This window comes from Miniopterus schreibersii (assembly GCF_964146895.1).
Source record: "Miniopterus schreibersii genome assembly, chromosome: 8".
NCBI lineage: Eukaryota > Metazoa > Chordata > Mammalia > Chiroptera > Miniopteridae > Miniopterus > Miniopterus schreibersii.
The window spans coordinates 40,002,652-40,024,797 of record NC_138109.1 but is presented as its reverse complement, the minus strand read 5'-3'; the positions used below and the strand labels follow the sequence as shown (position 1 = coordinate 40,024,797).

General features: G+C 41.6%; 1 protein-coding gene across 2 annotated transcripts in view; it reads right to left on the bottom strand.

The window, feature by feature from the left end:
- ROR1 (receptor tyrosine kinase like orphan receptor 1) overlaps nt 1-22,146 on the bottom strand; it is a 346,156-nt gene that overhangs the window by 5,272 nt on the left and 318,738 nt on the right. For both annotated transcript variants that reach the window (XM_081143788.1, XM_081143789.1), the window contains exon 8: nt 12,725-12,936. In XM_081143788.1, the coding sequence (XP_080999914.1) occupies nt 12,725-12,936 (212 nt within the window). The remainder of the gene's footprint in view (nt 1-12,724; nt 12,937-22,146) is intronic.

Genomic DNA, 22,146 nt, shown 5'->3' with positions numbered 1-22,146 from the left:
ACAATAAAAATAAGTATTAAATGGCGACATTTGATCTTGGCAGTAAATGTCTACTGTGTCGTGTGTTTTTCCTATTTTTAAAAATTCACCTCAAATCTAGCCTGACGTTTAGTCTAATTTGTTAGGGGAAAAGTCATAAAAGCAATGCATTTGTACATAAACGGATTTTTAAAATAATCCCTGCACTTTAAAATCCTTATTTTTTAGGAAAGGAATGCTTCTCTGAGGATCCCAATTGAAGCTGACAACATGGCAAATCCATATGGAACACAGGGCTCTCCACACAGAGTTTAAAACAACAGTTTAGAAAATTAGGTAAAAAAAACTTCTCTAATCCAAATTGTGCTAATTTAGAATTCATGATGATCAGCTCTGTTCTGAGCTGATATTTCCCAGGGCAAAAATGCCCACTAACCTAGTTTTAAGTGTAATTAAACTTGCAGCAAAACACCCAGTTAAAGGGACAAAATGGAATTGAGGATTTTGAAATATTAATTCTTCTCTGCAAATTATATTATTATAAATAGGTCTCATTTATTTGTTCAAGCAGAGCGTATGGGTTTTGTATTTGAAAACAGGACAGTTTCTTATAGGACAGTTACTTCTGCTGAAAGTAAAAGGAATACATTGCTGTAAACATTCAGTAAATTAAAGCTTATTGATCTATCTGATTCATTACAGTATTGTTTGTAACGGCAAAAAATTAGAAACAACTTCACCGTTTACCTACAGGAAACATCAGATTAATTATGGCAGAGCTAGTAAATAAAAGATTACATAGATACAAGAACAAATGAGGACTCTTTCTATGTACTGATAGGGGGAGATCTCCAAAATCCTATTGCTAAGTTAAAGAAGAAGAGAAAAAAAAAAAAAAAACAAAGAAAAAAACCAACCAAGTTAATGCTGTATTCTGCTTTTGTGTGACAGAGAAGACGACAAAGAATATATTCATGTTTCTGTGCATAAAGAAACTGCAAGGATGCTAGGAAATGGCAGTGGTTACCAGGAGGGCACAGAGGTGACAACTAGGAGGAGGGGACAGAAGGGGAAGATTTTTTACTTCATGCTTTTTTATTCTTTTAAAATTTTGAACCAGGAGAACAGATTATCAATTCAAAAACGTAAATAATTAGAAAAGCATATGACCGGTCTTTCCACCTGACTGAATCAGGACTTTTCTTCTGCAATCACAGGTCCACCCACTACTCTCCTTTTGCTTATAGGGTCTGGATCCTTGTGTGTGCTATGGAGTTCCTTTGGGAGATGGGGGAAAGGAACCCACTGAACCAACCCTACTTTTTTCTCTTGCAGCACTCAGGTGATTTTCCTTTTGTGCAAGAGTAAGCCAAGGTGAATTTTTCCTGCAAGACATTAAGATTGGGATTTCCATAAGAACTTTTTTTTTTTAAAAAAGACTTTATTGATTTTAGAGAGGAAGGGAGCAAGACAGAAAGATAGAAACATTGATGAGAGAGAAACATTGATCAGTTGCCTCCTGCATGCCCCCTACTGGGGACTGAGTCCGCAACCTGGGCATGTGCCCTGACAGGGAAGCGAACCGTGACCTCCAGGTTCATAGGTCGATGCTCAACCACTGAGCCACACCAGCCAGAACTTTTCCTAACGATGTGAATGAACCCAATTTATGTGAAGGTCCCTTGAATGGCATAGAAGGTGCTCCTTACTTTTTGATCTAAACAGGATCCCCTGGCTTTTGGTGATAGAGAAGGGCAAGGGACTGAATAGTACATTTCTTTTGAGGGAAAAATGGGAATTAGGAATTAAACCCAAGGAATAGCAGACTGATATGATGAAGAATTAGAACTCTTTGTCCCTTCTCCTGCCCCTGCTGAAATTAACCCATAGGCAGTGTGGTATAACTCAAACCATGGGACTTTGGACTCTGAATTTGCATCTTGGACCTGTTGCTTTCTATTAATAGTTAATACACAGCATGTACTATGTGCCAGACACTGTTCTAAGCACTGAACAAATATTAACTCATTTAATACAACAACCCTGTGGGGTGGGTTCTATATATTAGTTGGCAGGCCTTGAGTGAGTTTCTTACCTTTTCTGAACCTGTATTTCCATATCTATGAAATAATATAATATCTAGCTTTCACAGTTACAGTAGGGATTAGATGCAACAATGTATGAAAGCCACTTCCACCTATTAAGTACTCTTTAAATCAATTTTATTTTCCTTATTAGGGAAGTCATCTAGGAAGTGGAGTATATGAAAATGATTTAGATACATTTATAGCCTAAGGAGTTCTAGACAGTCTTCTATAATTCCCTCTACGCTTTTTAAAAAACATGCTAAATTTCCTCTTGTTAATCTTTCTCTGTTGTCCTGTAGATGTTATTATTATTTTTAAATGTTTTAAAAAATAACAGAGACTTTATTTTGGATCCCGAGGGTGGGTGATGAAGATGCAGGTAGAGGGCCAAGAGCCCGTGTGGGAGAGAGGATGGTGGCAGATGGGAAAAGGGAGCAGGCAGGCCAGCCTCCTGGGGCCTGGAGGAGAGGGGCTGGACAGGGCCCGGCGCTCCCTGAGGAAGAAGCCTGGCTGTAGTCCCCTATGCTATGGTGAGCAAATCAGCTCTCTCAGGTTTGCCTTTGGAAGTCATTTTAAAGATGGAGAAGAGGCTTTAAAACACACCAAGAAATTTTAGGAGAGCCAGAAGAGCCGCACTTGCGTGTGCAAGGCCTTCTGCTTTGGGCCCGCCATCCCGTTGGAAACCGGAGGAGCCTGCTTGCCAGTCGGACTTGGACCGTTTCTGAAGGCTCAGCCTGGGGCTAACACCGGGCGGGGCTGCGAGGTCAGCCTCAGCGTGTGGTCACTGGGTGGAACTGGAATTGTCCTTCCTCCCTGTTCAGACACACGAGGGAGCACGTTTCCACCCAGTGTGTCTTGTCCTATCTCACCAGGACCTGGTGGGTCACAGCGCTTAGAGTGTCAGCTCCTCTCCAGCCTATGAAAGGAAGGAGTTGTTCACCAGAGCCGGTCACAGCCAAATTTGGGGGGAGGGAGGGATTTGAAAAGAAGCATGGAAAGCAACTAAAATGGCAGATTTCACAAAAATCTTTCCTTCGAACACCTGTGCAGCAGCCGGCATCGAAGTACCCAGAAAAAGCTGCTCGGAGCTTGGTTCCAGGGGAACAGTTTACACAGTGATTTGCATTTTTAAAATGCTCAAGTTACTCGGTACAAATGAGTCTTAACTACAGACTCATTTTCAAATTTTACATAAATCCTGAACTAGTTAAAAAATCATAAAAACCCTTAAAGAAGCAGTCAGTAGACTGTACGGTAACGGCAGGAAATTAGCTGTATTGTTGAGGAACAGATGGTTTACATTATACAAACCCTTTAGGCTAAACTTGTTTAGGTCTGGCATATTGTAAATTATATTTTAGTAATGAAAGTGAAATGACCTCTGCTTGACCTCAAGTGGGGTTTGTCTGTTTGAACCAATGTAGTGGAAAACTATGAAAGAAAATGAAGTCATAAAGTTTTGGCAGTTCAATTTTGGCTCATTTCAAGTTAAGGGGTTATAAATCTGTTTAGTTTCTGTTTGACAAGTATTTGTCATACAGGGATGTACAAAATGTAAAGAAGTGTAAAATACACATGAGGCACGGTGCCAAAGTAAACCCAGTACAAAGGAAAACTGGAATGAATAGGGTCCTGGGCTCCTATCTTTTTATCACTCCCTCCATTAGTTGAATGACAAGATGGGCTCGGTTTATTATATGCTGTAAGGCAATTAAGTACCTTAAAACTGAAACAGGCTTTCAGTTTAAATGTTAACATTTTTACTTCTCAAAGTAAACACACATCTGCCCCAGTGCGGTTTTAAAAATTATATAATTTGGGGTGGGGGAGAAAAATCAAAGTTGATGTAGAAGTTGATACATTACTCTGCAGCTCCACTGTGCTCCTTCCCTGAGACATTTCTGAAGAGCAACTGTAGGGAGAACATTTTAGAGGTGAGTCATTGAGATGAGTCAGATGTGAGTATTACAGCCCTGTCTACACAGCTGATGTTGGCGGCTTCTTTCACCCGAGTGATGAATACAAAGTGGGGACATGTGCACCTTTTAGACATATGACCTTTAGATAGGAAAGCAATGAACCACGGGGCAGGGTTCTTAAAAATTCTAATTATGTAGATGGCAGATAGATAAGTAGGTCAGCCTCTGTGACTTTATGTCTTTCCACCTTCGGGAAGTGACACCTTAGGCGCTGATACATTTGAAATGACTCCTCTGGGTGACACAGCTGACTACTAACCTTCCATTTCCCGCTCACTTCACATAGTGATTGCCACAGGAAATAAGGTGAGGACTGTGTGCTGGCCACCCACATGTGTGTGCAGCGGGGATCCCCTCTGTGGCTTTTGGCCTCTAACCTGAACAGGGTATGAATGCTCTACTTTTGAGTCTAACCTGAAGTAGAGACACAGATAAAAAGCAGAGCTGAATTCTCGGACAGGAAGGTGGCTCCAGTAGCAGGTGGTAACAAAGAGCTGAAGTTCATATTTATGCAATGCACCCAACCCCTACAGCTCCTGTACTGGTTCCTTTCCTACAGACGGCTGCCCTTTTACAAATCTCTTTTGCTATATATATTTGTGGCTTCTAGCTGGACACAGTGTCTGTAGAAGAGCAGGCTCCACACAGTGGTGTTTGTCCTCAGACCCATCAGAGGAATAATGAAGCAGATCCTGGCCCTACTGAAATCAGATGGGTACTCTGAGTAATAGGACGACATTACCAGATCCGTTTTCTCTTTAGAAGCACAATTTTCTCTGAGATCGGTATTGCTCGGGGACTTACTCTCTGAATCTCAAGGACTGACCAGTATACTCTACATCAGAGCAGGTACTGGAACCCCCTGGGGTGGGGGGAGCTTGTTAAAACAGACAGTGCTTTCTGATTCTGTAGGTCAGAGCAGCTGCATTTCTGTGAAGTTCCCAGGAATGAAAATTATCCCAGCATGGAGGCTTCGCTTTGAGAACCACTGGTACATGTGAATAAGCCTTTACAGATCAGACAATGACTTTGTGACCTGGGTGCCTGCTCCTTCCCTGCGGGCTGAATGACCTCAGTGTGTCTGAAGAACCTGGCTGAGCAATTCTTACTTACACAACACAGAGAAGTTAATACTCTGCGTCAGAAGATGCTTTGGAAACGCCAGCTAGAGGAGAATGTAGGGTCCATTGACTGGCATTTACTGGGTTTCTACTCTGCACAGCTACTCTATTAGCGAGATTCATTGAAATATAAGTCACTCTGTAGCTTGGGTCATGTCATCGGTTCATTCTATTTTCATGTGCAGCCAATAGTGTGGGGTATATTTTAATAGCTGTTTGGATCACTCAACTGATATTATAAATACTATATACCAAAAGAGTATCCATACAGAATAGTACATAAGCCATGCAAGAACCACGAAAAGAGCAGGCCCAGCTCCTATCCTAGATGCTTGTCATCTGAGCTGAATAATAGGTAGCATGCACTGAATACCTGCATGTGCCAAACACTCAGGTCATCATAATGGCTACTATTTTTCGGAGTCTTTATGTGCTAAGCTGTAAGTACTTTATACATAGTAACTCATTTCATCCTCACAACAACCCTATGGAATTGGCCACTGTGACTGCTATGCCCATTGTACAGATGGGGAACCTGAGGATCAGAGCAGTTAAGTGATCCCACAGTTGGTGGGCTGTAAATTCAGGGTCCAGGGTCTCTTCTGAATGACTACACCACAGTCCCTTGTCTGCTCTTTAGGTCCTATGCATCGATTCACCTAATCCACATCCCAGCCCTGTGAGATTTACACTATGATCTCTCCATTTTATGCATCAAGAAATCAAGGCATTGCATGGTTAAGCATCCTGCCTAAAAAAGCACAGCTGTTGAGTGGTGATGTCAAGACTCAAATCCAACCATGTCTGACTCCAAGGTTGGAGCGTTTTACTGGGAAGAAGTGACAGTTTTCATGCAGACCTCAGAGGGCCCACATAAAAGCATGAGGCCCACCGGCATGAAGTGGAATGTCTACGTGCAATTGCTCTCTGGTCCCTGATGCTCTAGATCTTCCTCTAGATCCTTTGTTGTCTCTATTAGTTGACTGGGATAAGCGAACTAAACTTTTCAACAACAGCCTTCGCCTGAATTGGGCACAAGAGCCCCAGAGAGCATATGAAATTAAGATTTTTTTTTTCTGGACTTGGCTGTTGACAGGAATCTGTTAGACTCCAAAGCCGATTTTCCTTTCTTGTGCATTTTACTGGTTCTTAGGTAAACAGTGTTAGAATTGTGAAACAATCGACTCCACTCATAAGTGGAAATGATTACATTTAAAAGCTTAAAGGCCACAACCATTTTATTTTAGGAGGTTATGGACATTTTCAAAGACTTCAGCCGAACCAAGTGCCTTCTGGCTTATGCAAGCGAATTCTAGAGGGAGTTTCAACCAATCGTTTGCCACATTTGCTCAGAGTCCAGCAGGCACTTCTCTGGAAGTGATTTAACATCAGAAACAGTTCTTTTCTCTGGAACATAACTTTCTAATAGTTGGTTTGAATGTCTGGTGGTGACCAGGGTTGGTTCTGTGGTGGAATTACTTTATAATGTCAATGGGAGAGGTTCCATTCTGCCTGGAAATAGGCCGCACAGATGCCAGTAATTTTAATGTCAGCTGGAGCCACCACGCACTCCTAACACGGGCCTGCGTGTCTCAGTCAGCCCGGAAGTTAAAGCAATAGAGTGAAATGGGGAAGAAACCCTTGAGCTCTGGGCCTGGGCAGACCTGGGTTTGAGTTCTGACTCTATCACTTACTAACTGTGTGATTTTGGGCAAGCTCTTAATCTCAAGCCCCATTTTTCTCACCCCTAAATTAGGCTCAAATCAGTACCTACTTCATAGGGTTGCTATAAAGATTCTGCTGAGATAATGCATGTGAAGTGCTTCAGCTTATTCCTTAGACCATTTATAATATACCCATTTTTAATACTCACTTTCCCAGCCCTCATTCGCAGACCGTCTCCACCCCGACGGAGTTTCCCTGGGGTGTGAACGGGTGTGGGGCAGTGGGTTTATGCGAACTGGACAGGCACGAGGAGTACCCCTTCTGTGCTTCTCTCCCCCGTCCTCAGCCCAGTTACTGCTGTGGGCTGTCGGCTCCTACAGCCTCCCCTCAACCCACGTGATCCTGTGCACAGTACTTGGTAGTTGATTAAAAGGTTTGCGGTTGTTCATGTTATCTCAGTAACAAAAATAATAGTAACTTCTAGCTGTTGAGTACTTGTGAGGTGCCAGACACACTATCTTGAAGTGCCAAAAATCTCTCTTTTAAACAGACTGGTGGTTGCCAGAGGTGGGTGGTGGAGAGTGGGCAAGGGTGAAGGGAGTCAGAAGGTACATGCGTCCAGTTAGAAAATAAATGAGCCTAGGGGAGGCAATGCGCACATGGAGACTCTAATTAATAATACTGTCGTATATTTGAAAGTGGCTAAGACAGTAAAAGTTCTCATCATAAGAAAGTAAAATGTTGCCCGGCCGGGCGTGGCTCAGCGGTTGAGTGTCGACCTAGGATCCAGGCGATCGGGGTTCGATTCCCGGTCAGGGCACATGCCCGGGTTGCGGGCTGCAGCTGATCAATGACTCTCTCATCATTGATGTTTCTATCTCTCTCTCTCCCTCTCCTCTCCTTTCTCTGAAATCAATAAAGATATATTTAAAAAAAAAAAGTAAAACGTTGTAACTCTGCATGGTGAGGAATGCTAATTAGACTTGTGGTGATCATTTCACAATACAAACAAATATTGAATCATTATGTTTATACCTGAAACTAATATAATGTTGTATGTCAATTATATTTCAATAAAAAAAAATTTTAAATATCTCTTTCAAGTACTATTTTTACTCTTGTTTTATGGGTGAGAAAAAAAGGTTCAGAAAACTTGCTAAGAACTCGTGGCCAGTAAACAATGGAGCCAAGCTTTGTAATCCTCTCTCTGCCTCTACGTTCTTGCTCTTTGAGGTATATCATGCCACCTCCCAGAAAGAGACTGAGAAAAAAATGTGGCTGGAAAGGTAAGTTAGGTAGGTCCAGAGCATATGGACCCTTGGGTGCTGGGAGAAAGAATTTTACAACTTGAGATTGGTCCTTTCAGAATCATTATATTGAGTGGAGCTAAAGTGATGCCAGAGATGAAATCAGCATGAGAGAGAGATGGGGGGGGGGGGGACTGGCAGACATTAGGGGGTGCTCCCATTTAGGGAATTAAAGGAAGAAGTAGGGAAGGAAACAGAAGGAGGTAGGAGAAAAAGCATTTCAAGACAGTGGTTAAGAATATCGAATGCTCCAGAGAAGCTAAGAGGAGGAAGCCGGGAAAAGGTCATTGGATGACATTACGTCACTGGAGAGTCCAGGGAGGTCCATGTCCATAGAACGACCAGCTCAGAAGCCTGGGGAGACAATGGCTTTAAGGGGGGTAAGTGGAAAAGCTATTGAAGACTTTTTAGTGCCAAGTGTGGTGCCGCTGGGTAGGGGCAGTGGAACACAGTTGGCTTTTTAGACGGAAGCGTATTGCTGGCCAAGTGGACAGGCCCCGAGAATAGAGTCGTGTCAGTACATTCAGCAACTGCTTCGGCTGGAAAGGAGGAGAGATGAATTGCCTTTGGAAGTAAAGAAACAGGGAAGCTGGCTAGAGATGAGGCTGAAGTTGAGGAATAAAATACAGCCACCAGCTTCAGAAAGCTGGGCAGACGCTGCTTGCTCCCAAATGGTCCTCAATTGGCCAGGAGCTGCAGGGGTTTGGACCCGCAGGCCAGCTCAGACTTTGGCTGTAGCCCTCCCCCGCCCCTCCCCTGCCCCTCATCTCAAACTCCTCCACCCCTTAACCTCTCTTCTGGCTTACATCCCACCTAGGTGAGCTACAGAGAGCACAGAACAGGGCCCACCCTATGCCTGAGGGGGAGGCTCTGCTCCATTTCCAGGCATGGTCCGCAGCTCTTCCCCTTCCCAAAGCGCCGTGAACCACGGCTCCGCTTTTCAGACACGTGGCAGTTGGTAGGGTTCAGGAGAGGAAAGAATCAGGGAGGAGGGAGGTTAGGGCCCACTGGCTTCTCGGAGGCGGCTCATTTTCCACGGTGCTTTTAAAAACCACCTAGTCAGGTTGTAAGATTTGTAATGCCTACTCGGTTCATGCATCACTGGAGTATTCATCAGGGGATTTTAAAGATGGAAAAGAGAGGAGATTATCTAATCCCACTGAACGGCTTGAAGTCTCTTGCTGAACAAAATGAAAGGAAAATAAACAGTACTTTACACGCACACAGCTACTACTTTCCCTGAGCAGCTGAGACGATGGAGACTCATGGGGCTTTTCAAGGTCACAGGGCAGTTAGAGGCCGAACCAGGGGGAGCATCTTCATTTCCTGACTGTTCAAGGCTCAGAGAAAGATGCCTCTCTGGTCGGGCCTTGGCTTCCTTTCCCCACAGATCGAAGGAAACTAGGGCCTCATCAAAAGTTTGAACCATCCCCCTCTCTGGGGACTCAAGCCAGGTCCCATCAGCCAGTCTGTCTGCGGCGGCCTATTGTCCCCTCTGAAGGGCATGGATTTCTCATCTCCCAGCGGAGCCTCTACTTAATCCAAACACTCAGGCGGATTTTAGCAGCTCAGCAAGTGCAGAGAGATGGAAACAGATAGTTTGAACCCTGAAGGGCACATTCATTTGGATAAATAAGAATCCTGGAGTCTCTGACTTTTGAACTGGCCAAGGAGAAATGAGAATGAGGCCCCCTTCCAGCCTTCATTACCGTCTCATCCTGGCCTGCAAATAGCCTTTTGATTTTTACTCTGGAGGGTGTTTGTTTTCAAGAACTCCTTCCTCTTCCATTCTTATGAGTGTCCCTTCCTTTTAGATTTTATAGGTACATGTAATATTTATGTGTCGGTGACCTTTCAAAGCAGCTTTAGAGATTGGCTGTTTACACTTAGGAATTTTCTTTAAGGTCTCCGAAGTCCTTTGTGCTTTTTCCAGGAAAGGCACTCAGTAAAAACCAAAACAAACAACCAAAAAACTCAAATTTGATTGGAGCCAAATCTCTGAGGAGAGTTAAGAGAAAAAAAAAGTTCTCGTTTGTTTCTGCTGTTTCCTTTCCCCCCTCAGCCCAGTCAAACCCGCCTGAGCCATTCCTACTTCCTGGCGGGTTCAGAGTTGCTGGTGAGATGTTTATGGCTACATTGGAAGCCTTGTGTTGGAAAACATCTTGACACTGGGAGATCTTGCAAGGCACACTTCAGAAATGATCCAGAAATGATGAAAACAATACTCACTTCGCCAAGTCTTCGGGAAAATCTATCCCAGGATATTTCACATTTGTCTCTGTGACCACGGAGGATGGGGGACTATTTTTGCTCTGGCCAAATTCCACAAGAGAGACTTCATCATTGAGGCTTGAGACTGTTATACAGGCTTCTCAAGGATTTGTCACAAGCCGGGGTGATGGCTGTGGTTAGTGTTCAGCCAAAAGTGACCAAGTAGAATCCTATTTAATTGCTCTCCTGGCCTTCCACTTCCTCCTCCCAGTATCATTTGTTCTATGAAAAAGTTATCATGGGGTCCAGGCAAGTGCAAGTACTTTACCTTGAGTTGAAAAGTCCTATATTCACATTTTGTCTCTTTTAATTACTAGCTCTTTGACCTTAGGCAAGTTACTTAATCAGTTTGAGTCTTAGTTACCCTGCTTGCACAAGAGTGATAATGATACCTATCTTCCATAATAGCTGAGATAATGCGTGTAAAAGCTCCTGGTATAGTTCTTGACAATTTCTATCAATCAACAAGCAGTAGCTTGCTTTATTTAAGCCACAAAGCTCTATATCTTTATATGAAAGACTGAATAAATCCAAAACTTCATGCCTGTTGGAGATCATGTGTTGCAAAAAAACCCAAAACGTTCACTAGAAATGAAATTGAGTTGCAGATGGAAGCTGATCTTCAAAATTGATAATTTTCCAAAGTGGAAATGACTTTTCCCTTGGTTCCTGCCACAGCAATGAGGAGCTCATCTCTCTAGGACAGTGACTGCTGTAACCAAACTGGGTGTCTCTCCCACTCAGAGTTCCGGTGTTTCTAAGGCTTTTTAACATTTAATAACAGAAATGACAGGGAAAGATTCTCATAGAACTACGCCTATTGCACTAGAAGTTAAAAGCCATGGTATATATAAGAGGTCAGTTAGAGGATGCTTCATGGATGAAGAACAATATTAACCCCTCTATTTTCTTCTACTGCCTTTGCAAGGATTAAGTGTAAGACCGCATGACACATATGACGTATGTAAGTCGGCTACTAAATAGGTAGGACGTCTGCCTAGCAAGCAGGTAGGATGTCAAAGGAGATGAACCTCCACCACACCTTCCCCCAACCACTTAGTGAACACTGCTTTCCAGGGGCGGTGGGGTTTTTTCATGGTAAACATTCACATTCAAGAAAACCGTGGTTTTGCTTGGGACAGAATACTTCAAACGATTTTTTAGCATTTAAGAAAACTCAAAACCTTACCAACACATATGACTTTACAATAGACACATATTTTAAGACTTTTTAAATTTAAAAAACCCAACTGCAAAGCAAAATAAAATCAAATGAGGGCTATGCGTCAGTCACAATTATGCTCCTCTACTTATTGAGTAAAAGGATTAGTTCATCTGAGTGGAAGACACTTTTTCCTAAGATTTTGTTAAAAGTGATGCATTTTCTCTTTATGAGGGCAATATAACAACAACAATAATAATAATATGACCGCCAACCCCAGAGAAAATATTTGTCAAATGAATGAATAAATACTCCTTTGGAGTTGGAATAAGAAGAAAAGACAGGCTTTGGATGCAGAATCTTAAATTATTTAAATGAAATCTCTTTGCAAAGAAGCCTGGGATCGAGGGGCCTGCTCTCCAGAGAGAAAGCCTCTGCTGTATTTCAGCTCCAAGGCGTGGAGCATGTGCTCCTGTAAGGTAAGGGCCGGTGACCCTGCGTTCCTTGCCAGGACCCCAAACAACCCAAATGTTGAAAGACGTGGAGGAAAAACTGCAAGGAAGTGGGTTGCTTTAGCCCAGAGAGGAGAAGGCTATGGTGGGCTATCATGGAACAACATCCAAAGATTTTAGGAAAGGCAACATTTCTCTTAAAATACACGTACACCAAAGAGAAAGGGATTTAAGTTAGGCATAAAAAGGAATTTTGTTGTTGTAAAAGACACATAAATTTTGCCATTTTAAGTGTGCAGTACAGTGACAGGTACATGCACAGTGTTGCGCAGTAAAGCAGGGTGACAGTGAAGCTAGTAAATAACGTTGGGTCTCCCCCCCCTCTCTCTCCATCTCTTTCAGTTTGATTGGAAGAATACGAATTTCCTTCTTGGAAATTTTGGAAAACAGCTCACGTTCTGAGTCCCGAGGGGCTGGTCGGGATCTCTCCTAAGTGGCGGGGCAGCGATGTGACTGAACACTGAAGCGGCCACACCGGGCCCAGGGCGTCCCAGGTGACGGAGATGCGCGGTTATCTGCAAACCAACTCCAGCACCTGCAACCCCGGTTCCGCGTCACCTGATTCCTAAGCCGGGGAGGGTCAGGAGCTCGCTTTAACCCGAAGCAGACGGAGTAAGCGCAGCTGGGCCCGCTCGCGTTACCTTGGGCTTATAGGCATTGAGCATGGACATCTCCACGTTCTGCCCCCGGACGGGCTTGGGCTGCCGCGGGGCGGGCGGCGCGGCCGCCTTCTGGCTGTTGCGGCAGACGCAGATGAAGAAGAACAGCAAGGCGATGGCCAGCGGGATGGCCACGCTCGGCACCAGTATGTACAGGATTTCCATTTTATTCTTTTCCTTGGAGTCCTTCGAGTCTGGGGGCAGAAACAGAAATAAAAAAGAAAAAGAACAAAAGTCATGCGAGTTCAAATACCGTGGATACTATTACACGGCACCGTTTAAAATGACCTCCCATTCTTTTATACACACAAGTCCTCTGTGAGAGAAAAAAGAACCATTGCTTATTACAATTTGTTTCTATCAAACCTTCAACGTAATTTATTGAAGTTTAAAAGTTTAAAGTTCAAACGTTTAAAAATTGCAGAGGGGAATTATAAAGACTTCCCACGTGTGTGGGTCCCCCGCGGATGCGGCCTCTCTTTAGCGGCGGACCTGCATTTCTCTAACACCTTAAAAGTTAAACGCCACGTGAGTGGACTGTATATATCCAAGCGCATTAACGTGGACCACAGGGCTCTTCTTCCCTTGGCAGCTAGCCCAGATCAAACACCGCAATCTAATGTTCCAGAAATCATGGCACTGTCTGGGCCTGTTTGGACATCCATGCAGGGCCAGTCCTGCATCTTCCGCTATCAACTAAAGAATCCTGGCCCCAGTGTCCACAAACCCACTGGCCTGAGAATAGTCGACCTGAAGTCAGGGCTAGCTCAGTCTCTGATGAGCTGTGTGACCTTGAACAAATCATTCACCTCTCTGGGCCTCTCCTTTCCTCATGCACACAAGCCAAGTATCTATTTTGGACGGTGTCTGTAATTCCCTCCAGCGCAGCACCGCTGTATAACTTGATACTTTTTCGAAACCCAGGAATTCTTCTTAAATGGTTTCATATGAACTTAATAATTATGAGTGCTAACACTTTGAAGTGTATTTCTGAAATCTTATACACCCACTGTACCTACTACCATGGCTTGGAAAAGAGTATAATACCTATAGAAGGACCTTAGGCATACATTTCTTTTTAGCACTTTGAGCCTGGCCTTTAAAACTGGGCATATGTTATCATTAACAAATTATTTGACTGGTAAAACAAATAAGAATTATTGGACAGTATTTAGAGGGGTTGTGTAATACATGCCCTGATCACCAATAACCTCATCAACTATCTTTAAAAAAAATAAAAAGAAAAAAGAAAATCCAAAGTGTGAAAATTCAGATTGACACAAAATTCAGAGATGATTATTGACTTAACAAAAGAATTAACCATGCATCCATTCAGTCATCCTCCCATTTGTTCAGTAAGTCAATAAACAAAAGCAACTACCGACAAGCACTACTCTAGGGTCTGTGAATACAAGATTAAATACGACATGTCCTTTGCCCTTAAGGAGCTCATGGTCTAGTAAGAAAAACAGAGAGATGATAAATACAATATGTTGTTGGAAATGCTGGAAGGGAAGTATGAATACAGTGGTGAAGAGACCTCCCCACCCCTAAAATCCCTTTAAATAGTGAGCTTCTCCAGTACACATAAGTGGGAGTATACTACATGTAGTTTCTACTTGCACATGCCTTCTCTAGGAACCTGTGGTTCAGTGAGATAGGGCAGTGATTAATCATATTGTCCTCTCCCCATACAGACTCAAGTCAAGAAGTCAAGAAGGGGTACCCAAATCTGGGTGATGGGACTGTGCTCTGTGGGTTAACCCTCAGAGGGGTTTGGGGAGGGGTAAAAATCTGCTTATTGAGTATTAATAGAAATAAATTTTAATAGTTATTATTTTCTACTGGCACAAAATCACGTTAGCCACTATTACAAACAGGGGACAGGTACTGTTCTAAGCACTTTTCATGAACTCATTCATTTGATTCTCATAACCAGCCCCAGGAGGCAGGTGCCATTCTTATCTCCATTTTCATAGGAGAGGAAACGGAAGAGCAGAGCGGTTAAGTAACTTGCCCAAGGACATGCAGCTGGGACTCCTCCCCTGTTGGTCTTGCTTCCTACCTCCTGCTCTAGCTACCACACCACACTGCCAGAAGCTTGAGGACGGCTGCTGTTTTGCACCTCTTTTCTCATGCTAGGCTTTCTCTTGCTTCGTGGAAGTAGGAAGGATGGGGGCAGGGGGGTCTGAAATGTGGGGAATAACACTGAAGCTTTGCCAGACATGCTACGTTAGATCCCCACTTTATATACCGTGGCAGGTAAACATATAGCCCAGGCATCCCTGGGAGGCCGTTCTAATCATTCAAGTCATTAGGAACTGGGTCTCAGGTTCCTAAGGTAACAACTGTGTCTGCATGTCTGTGGGTGGGTGGATAGAAGGAAATCACATGGAAGAGTGTCTACCACAGGGCCTACCAGATGATAGATAGATGATGATAGATAGATAGACAGACAGACAGACAGACAGACAGACAGACAGATAGATAGATAGATAGATAGATGCTAGATAGATGCTAGATAGATAGATAGATAGATAGATGATAGATAGATATCTCTATCATCTACCCAGCTGTGCATCCATCCATCCATCCACTTTAGAAACAGTGTAGTAGAATAAAGGAAGTGTATGTTTTAGAGTCAGAAACTCTGCAGACTGTCAGACTGTCTTTGTTATTATCTATGTAACCTCCGTAGGCACTTAGCCTCTCCGAGCAAACTCATCTGTAAAATGGGAATGTTAGCACCTATTTCAGAGAATTGCTATAAACAGTAAATGAAGTAACATGGAAAGTATCTATTCTAGTATCTGTTACAAGTCAATCACTCAATCACTTTGAGAGTAGGAAAGAATTCAGGGATAAAAGCTCTGGGCTGGGAATTCTAAATAACCGTAAGCAAGAAACTACCTCCCTGACCTCCATCTGCTCGTTTTTTCAGTCTTATTCGGTTCACATGAGAGATAATGTCCATAAAAGAACCTTGGAAAACTGAAAACTGCCACCCAGTTGTTGGATGCTATAATAATAATTAACATTATGAAACACTGTCATATATCTCAGTACCACAAAGGGAGAAGTCCCCCTTGTTATTCTTGGATTTTCAGTGAAATCATTATGAGGGTAACGATTACAAAAGGAATGAGGCTAATTTAGTACTAACATAACGCTAGTCATTTTTCTGGCCCAGATTTTTAGCAACAGGAGAAAGCAGGGCTCTCACCTGTCTGGCAAACAAAGGAGCCTATTCTGTACATTCCGTATCAGATTATTCACAGAACGCCTTTGATTGTAAATGAGAGGTCTGGGACAAATCCCCCTTAGGTCTGCAGGAGAAGAAACTTCAAGGAGCTAAATTCTTTAAGCACAGTCAAACTTGGCTCCTGCAGGTTACACTGAGGATATGCAAGCGAGCACAGTGTCTTCTTGCCAAGTGAAATAATCAAGCAGAACAATACGTGGTCATGTTGGAAGGGGCAGAAAGCAAATTCAGGCCTATTGTAAGCCTACCATACAACAGGCTTATTTTCCCACACAGCTCTGCATTTGGCCAGAAGGGGAGTCAGTGTCTGGCTCAAAAGACTTTATATAAAAACATTCCTCAGAACAACTAATGTTACTCATGGAAAATTAGAAAACTAACATTTGCCCAACCTCTTTTAAATGCCTCAGCACTTTCACTCATCATTTTAACCCAGTGCTTGATGTTATCTTGATTTTACACATAGAGAAATTGAGGCTGAGAAAGAACAGATAATTTGACAAAGCTAGAAAGAGGTAGAGTCTGGGTTGGAATGCAAGCCTGTCTGCCTTCAATACTTCCATGCTTTATATATTATATTACTAATAAAAGTTAAAATACTATATGGAATTGTTTTTCATCATCTTCTTAAGAGTCCAAGCTTCCCTCTCAGTGAGGGATAATATCCAGCGAGATCACGCTATTGAAAAGAATCACATTAGAATAATGGACATTATTCTTACTATGCACTTTAAAGGGTAATGGACACCTCCAATGCATGGCAAAGAAAATTAGAATGGTGAAGATTTTTAATACTTTGGAATAACTGTTTAAAAGTTAAATGCACATATTAGTTATATCAAGTTAAATGCTTGGGATTTTTGAAACCAACAATTTAGTCTGGATCACATGATTAATTTCCTTTTAAAAATCAATTTGGTATCACAGTTCACATCTGACATTCCTGTTTTATTTTTACAATGATATTCAATACTTTGATTAATAATTAAATATAACAGAGAAAATACTCCTTTCTTATTCTGGGCTTAGAGCAAGATATACATTTCTCATTCAAGAGGTACTTTTATAAAATGAAACATCATCTGGGATATTAGTTTTGAGTAAAAACAACAAAATGCTCAGATCTGCAGTGTGGCAAAGGTGGGAGGAAATCTTACAGAACCTTAGAATTCAAAGGAAATTAAATAAGTTAAATTATGATCTTATCTGAAAAAATTTTTAAAACCATAGAAAACAAATAGGAATTGCTATTTATTAGTTGGAAACTATAAAACACAAGGGTCATTAGCAGATGGGGGCTGCACCGGTGATATTTAAGCAGATGCCTGGAGCCAAAGAACCCGTGGCAATTCGGCCTTCAGAGGGCATGCTGGGCCCGCCATTCGTTCTCTTGAGTTAATGGTGGAAATACTAAGTAGGTGATCTATTGCCTTGTGTATTCTCAGATGGATTCTTAAAATAGGACTCTGATAGGCCATATACAGTGATTAAAATTCTCTTCAGAAAATGTTTTAACCACAATAACTGGTAGGACAATAACTCATTGAGAAAAATCTTAGTGACTGGAATCCACATGTGTTCACTGAAAGTTTCTAAAAATTCTCAGGGCCTCAGTTTTCTCCTCTATAAGAGGAAAGAGTTGGGCTAATCTTTCCTTTTTAATTTAAAAACTTTTATTTATGGTGAAAGCACAAAACTTACCATCTTAACTATTTTTAAGCATAGAGTAGTGCTAAGTATATTCACATTGTTGTACAACAGAGCTCCAGAGCATTTTCATCTTGCAAAGCTGAACTGCTGTACTCATTGAACAACTCCCTATTTCCCCCAACTCCCAGCCCCTGGCAACCATTATTCTACTTTCTGTTTCTATAAATTTGACTACTTTAGATATCTTATAAAAATGAAATCACACAGCATTTGTTGATAACTGACTTGTTTCATTCAGTATGATGCCCTCAAGGTTTATCCATGTTCTGGCATGTAACAGGATTTCCTTCCCTTATAAGGTTGAGTAATATACAATATTTTCTTTTTTTTAAAAAGATTTTTAAATTGATTTTTAGAGAGATAGGAAGGGAGGGGGAGAGAGAGAGAGAGAAACATTGGTGTAAGAGAGAAACATTAATCTGTGGCCTCCTACTGGGGATCAAGCTTGCAACCCGGGTATGTGCCCTGACCTAGAATTGAACTGGCAACCTTTCAGTGCATGGGAGGATGCCCAGCCAACTGAGTCATGGGCCAGGGCTATACCTTTATTTTTTCTTTTCTTCATTGTTGAAAGTATTACAAGATGCCCCTCCCCATAAAGCCCCTCCACCCGGCATCCATATACCATATTTCCTTTATCCATTCATCCACTGATAACATTTGGCTTGCTTCCACCTCTGAGATATTGTGAGTAATGCTGCAATGAACAAACCTGTGCAAAAATCTCTTCGAAATTCTGCTTTCAGTTATTTTGAATGTATACCTAAAAGTGATATTGCTGGATCACATGGTTGCTCTATTTTTAATTTTTTGAGAACATCTGTACTGTTTTCTATAGTAGCCAGCCCATTTTGCCTTCCCACCAACAGTGCAAAATGGTTCTAATTTCTCTACATCTTCACTAACACTTACTATTTTCTATTTTTTTGATGGCCATCCAAGGGGATGTGAGGTGATATCATTGTGGTTTTGATTTGCACTTCTTTAATGACTAGTGGTATTAAATATCTTCTCATATGCTCATTGCCATTTGTATATCTTCTTTGAAGAAATGTCTGTTTAAGTCCTTTTCTGGCTTTTTTTAACAGAGCTAAACTTTAAGTGCCAAAATTCAATAGGTTTTATACAATTAAATAGTTTTAATTTTGATAGGATTTATTTCAGAGTGGGAGACCAACCACATTTAAATATTATCAAAACATTTGATCAAGTGATTATCCTTATGGACAAAAAATAGAGGGCTAGATAATATTAGATGAACTTATAATTCACCACATGCCTGTACTCTAATAGTTTTAATCAGCAAATCACATCAAATTGTATAAGGCCATGCTTGAAGAAACCTGTCTGTTCAACATTGCCATCAACTACTTGATGATGATATGTTTTAAACTTGAAAATGGTCTGAATCTAGGAAAGATATCTGACTATAGAAAAATTTTTCTTAGAGGATTATACACAACAGGTTAAAATAATGACCTAAAACAAACAGTTGAAATTTTACAAATAAATATTATACCTTGCAGTAAGGTTAAAGGCCTTATCTAGAGAAGTCCATGATTAATCAAATAAACTAAATAATTTTTGATATAACCAAATCAAAGAAAAACAAACAAAAGACTAATAAGTTTTAGAAAAGACTTGAAGGCTCAGTTGGACCCAGCAACATCATGATGAAGCTGCTCAAAAAATTTCTCATATATGGCATATTATAGCAACAAAATATTCTTCACTGGCCATACCAAGTAATGATAAAGAACACCATGTTCTGGTAAAAATACACCAACAGATGTCTTCTACTCTAAGAGTTATGTTTTTAAGAAAGTCTTTGAAGAAGCAAGAAACATCCAGAAGAGGGGGGGTCTGGGTAAGGAAAGGCTGGAGAAGCAACATGCTCTTAGATCAAATAAATAAATAAATAATAAATAATAAAATAAAATGAAGGATGTGTAGATGTCTGCAAACTTGGATGAGAAATGACACCAAAGGTTACAAACTAGATCCAGTACATGGACTTGTTCTTTTTTATTATTTTTTTTAAGTTAGTGGACAGTATTTTTTTTGAAAATCAGGAGATTTTGCATACAAGTTTTGGCTTCCAGCTTGCAAAGACAGGTTTTGAGTAGGGGGTAGAGAGATGTCCCTGTCTGTGGAGGGGTCTGGCAATGTTCAGGCAGAGGCTGGATGATTTCTACGGTTTCTCCCAAGCCTCTCTGACTTTATAAACTGAATTGACATACCTTATTTAGGCCCCTGCAAAACTGTGACTCTCTTATGAAGCAACTGATTTAAAGCTAGCGATGAATATTTTCCCTGAGTGTCCTCAGCCCACCAGGTCCAGTTTCAGTCCTTGTCTGCCCAGCTCTAGGCTGTGGCTGACCTCAGTGTGTAGAACAGTATTAATGGGCACCCTTGTCCTCTGGCTTCCAGTTAGGTGCAGCCAATGGAAGGCATTGGCAGGATAAAAAGAACTGCCCAGGGCAGGAAGAGAATATGGTTGACGCGTGTGTCCCCCTGACTCTCTCCTCGCTGGGTTGCAGAGGGCTGCCTTCATCCCTCTGCCAGAGGTCACAGCATGCATCGGGCAGCCCTGTCTCTTCAGCTTCAACTATGGGGTAAGGTAACTGACTGTCCCCTTGACTTCCAGGCTTAGGATGGCAATGCTGCCCACTCCTGCTTGCCTGTCTGCATCTTACTGGTTTTCCCTAATTCTGCCGCCATTATAAATAGTCCCTTTATAACATTTTCCATAGTCTGTTTGCTTGTGCCTTTAGCTTCCTGCCAGAAACTGGACTGATACAAAGCCAATAACAACAATCCTTGTGGTGTTATATCAGAATTCTGTCACCATAAAACATAGCATACAAAATTCCAAAATGATCAATGGGAAATGACTGGAAGCGCAGGCTTTCAAGAGTTGGCATTTTTAGCTACATTTGTAAATACTGTGAGATTTAAAGAGCCTAGAAAACAGTTGACTAAATTTTATATTCTTGTCCTCAAATTTTTTTTGATTCTTTGTGTCTTGATGCATTGATGTTTTTGTTCCTTCCATATTTATAAATGAAACACTTTATTTTTAAGGGTTTCTAAACAAAAAATCTACTTGGTTTGAAATCAAGCATTTGGAACACTTTGGACTTTTATTTTAAGTACATTCTTGATTCAAAGTCTCATTGAAGCTTTCAATCAATGGATTGGTTTGATTCTGTAACTAGCACATAGTACCTAATGTTTCGGTGCTGTTTTGAGGGCCAATGCTCTAAGAGGATTTTGTCCCTGAACAGTGTCCCAGTAGATTTGATGACATGTGTTGGCTTGAGACCTATTTTTTCCCCTAGTAGATTTAAGATTTCTAATGTTAAAAAACTGCACAAATTTGTATGAAACAAAAGCTAGAAAAACAAAAACTGTAGATTAAACAGTAATTCAAATTAATCCTAGTATGTTATGATAGAGGAAGGAAAATTTGGGGGCTGTAATTTCTCTCCTTGTGCTGTGTTGGACTTAAATAGGTTGAAATGCATTTCTGTACCACAATTTAAGCTTCAATAAAAGTTTGCTTAATTGTCTAGTGACATTCAATTAAAAAGAATAAGAAGAATTCTGTCATCAAAGGGTTAAGAAGGGTTAAGATGACAAGAAGCACTTTCCGTTGACATGGTGGTTGACCCAAAGAGCTGAGAGCTTCCAAAGGCTCACTGCTTGAGTAGCTGACACACTGGGTCAAGACTCAATATACACTGGGGATGGTGAAAAAAACGTTTGAGAGAAAATGATTTTAGGGTTAAAAATGTTTAGGGAGCATGACTTAGTTATAAGTTTGGGGTAACTATTGTTCTTTACTTTGTTAAAAATGTAGAAAGACCAGAGACCAAAGGACATCTTGAAAATCTCTGTAGTATAAAAATAACTCTTCCGGAAAGCTTCAAACTATACAAAGCAGTGCTCTATTCCTTCCTCCTTTCCCCCTCCCCACCATCCAGTTCACTGTAATGTTCAATTTTGGTTTGAAGAAATGGCTGAAAGACAAATTGCCTTACAACAGGTCTTCTATGAAATATGGGAGAAGGCTGCTGACAGAGCGAGTTAAAAACTGCAGTGTTTGCAATCTGGAAAACATCTGCCTTGCCCCGGACTGTAAACCACCACACTGTAGAAAATGGTTTGTGACAAAGCAGAACCCAGGGCGGGGGCCTGGAAGGTTATGGGACAAGTCAGGGCTATTCAGGCACAGAACTGGGCAACGTGCCCTTTGGCAAACTGCTGCAAGGCAAGGACTTAAAAGGAAATACAAAAGCAACGGGCCAGGTATGAAAGCTCCAAAAGGAGCCAAATAGCTCACTACTTTTCTTATCAATGGGCGCTCTTCAGTAGAGCTGGTTTATGAGTAAACGCAATACTGCTGCTTGGAAATTCTGGTGGTTTGGTG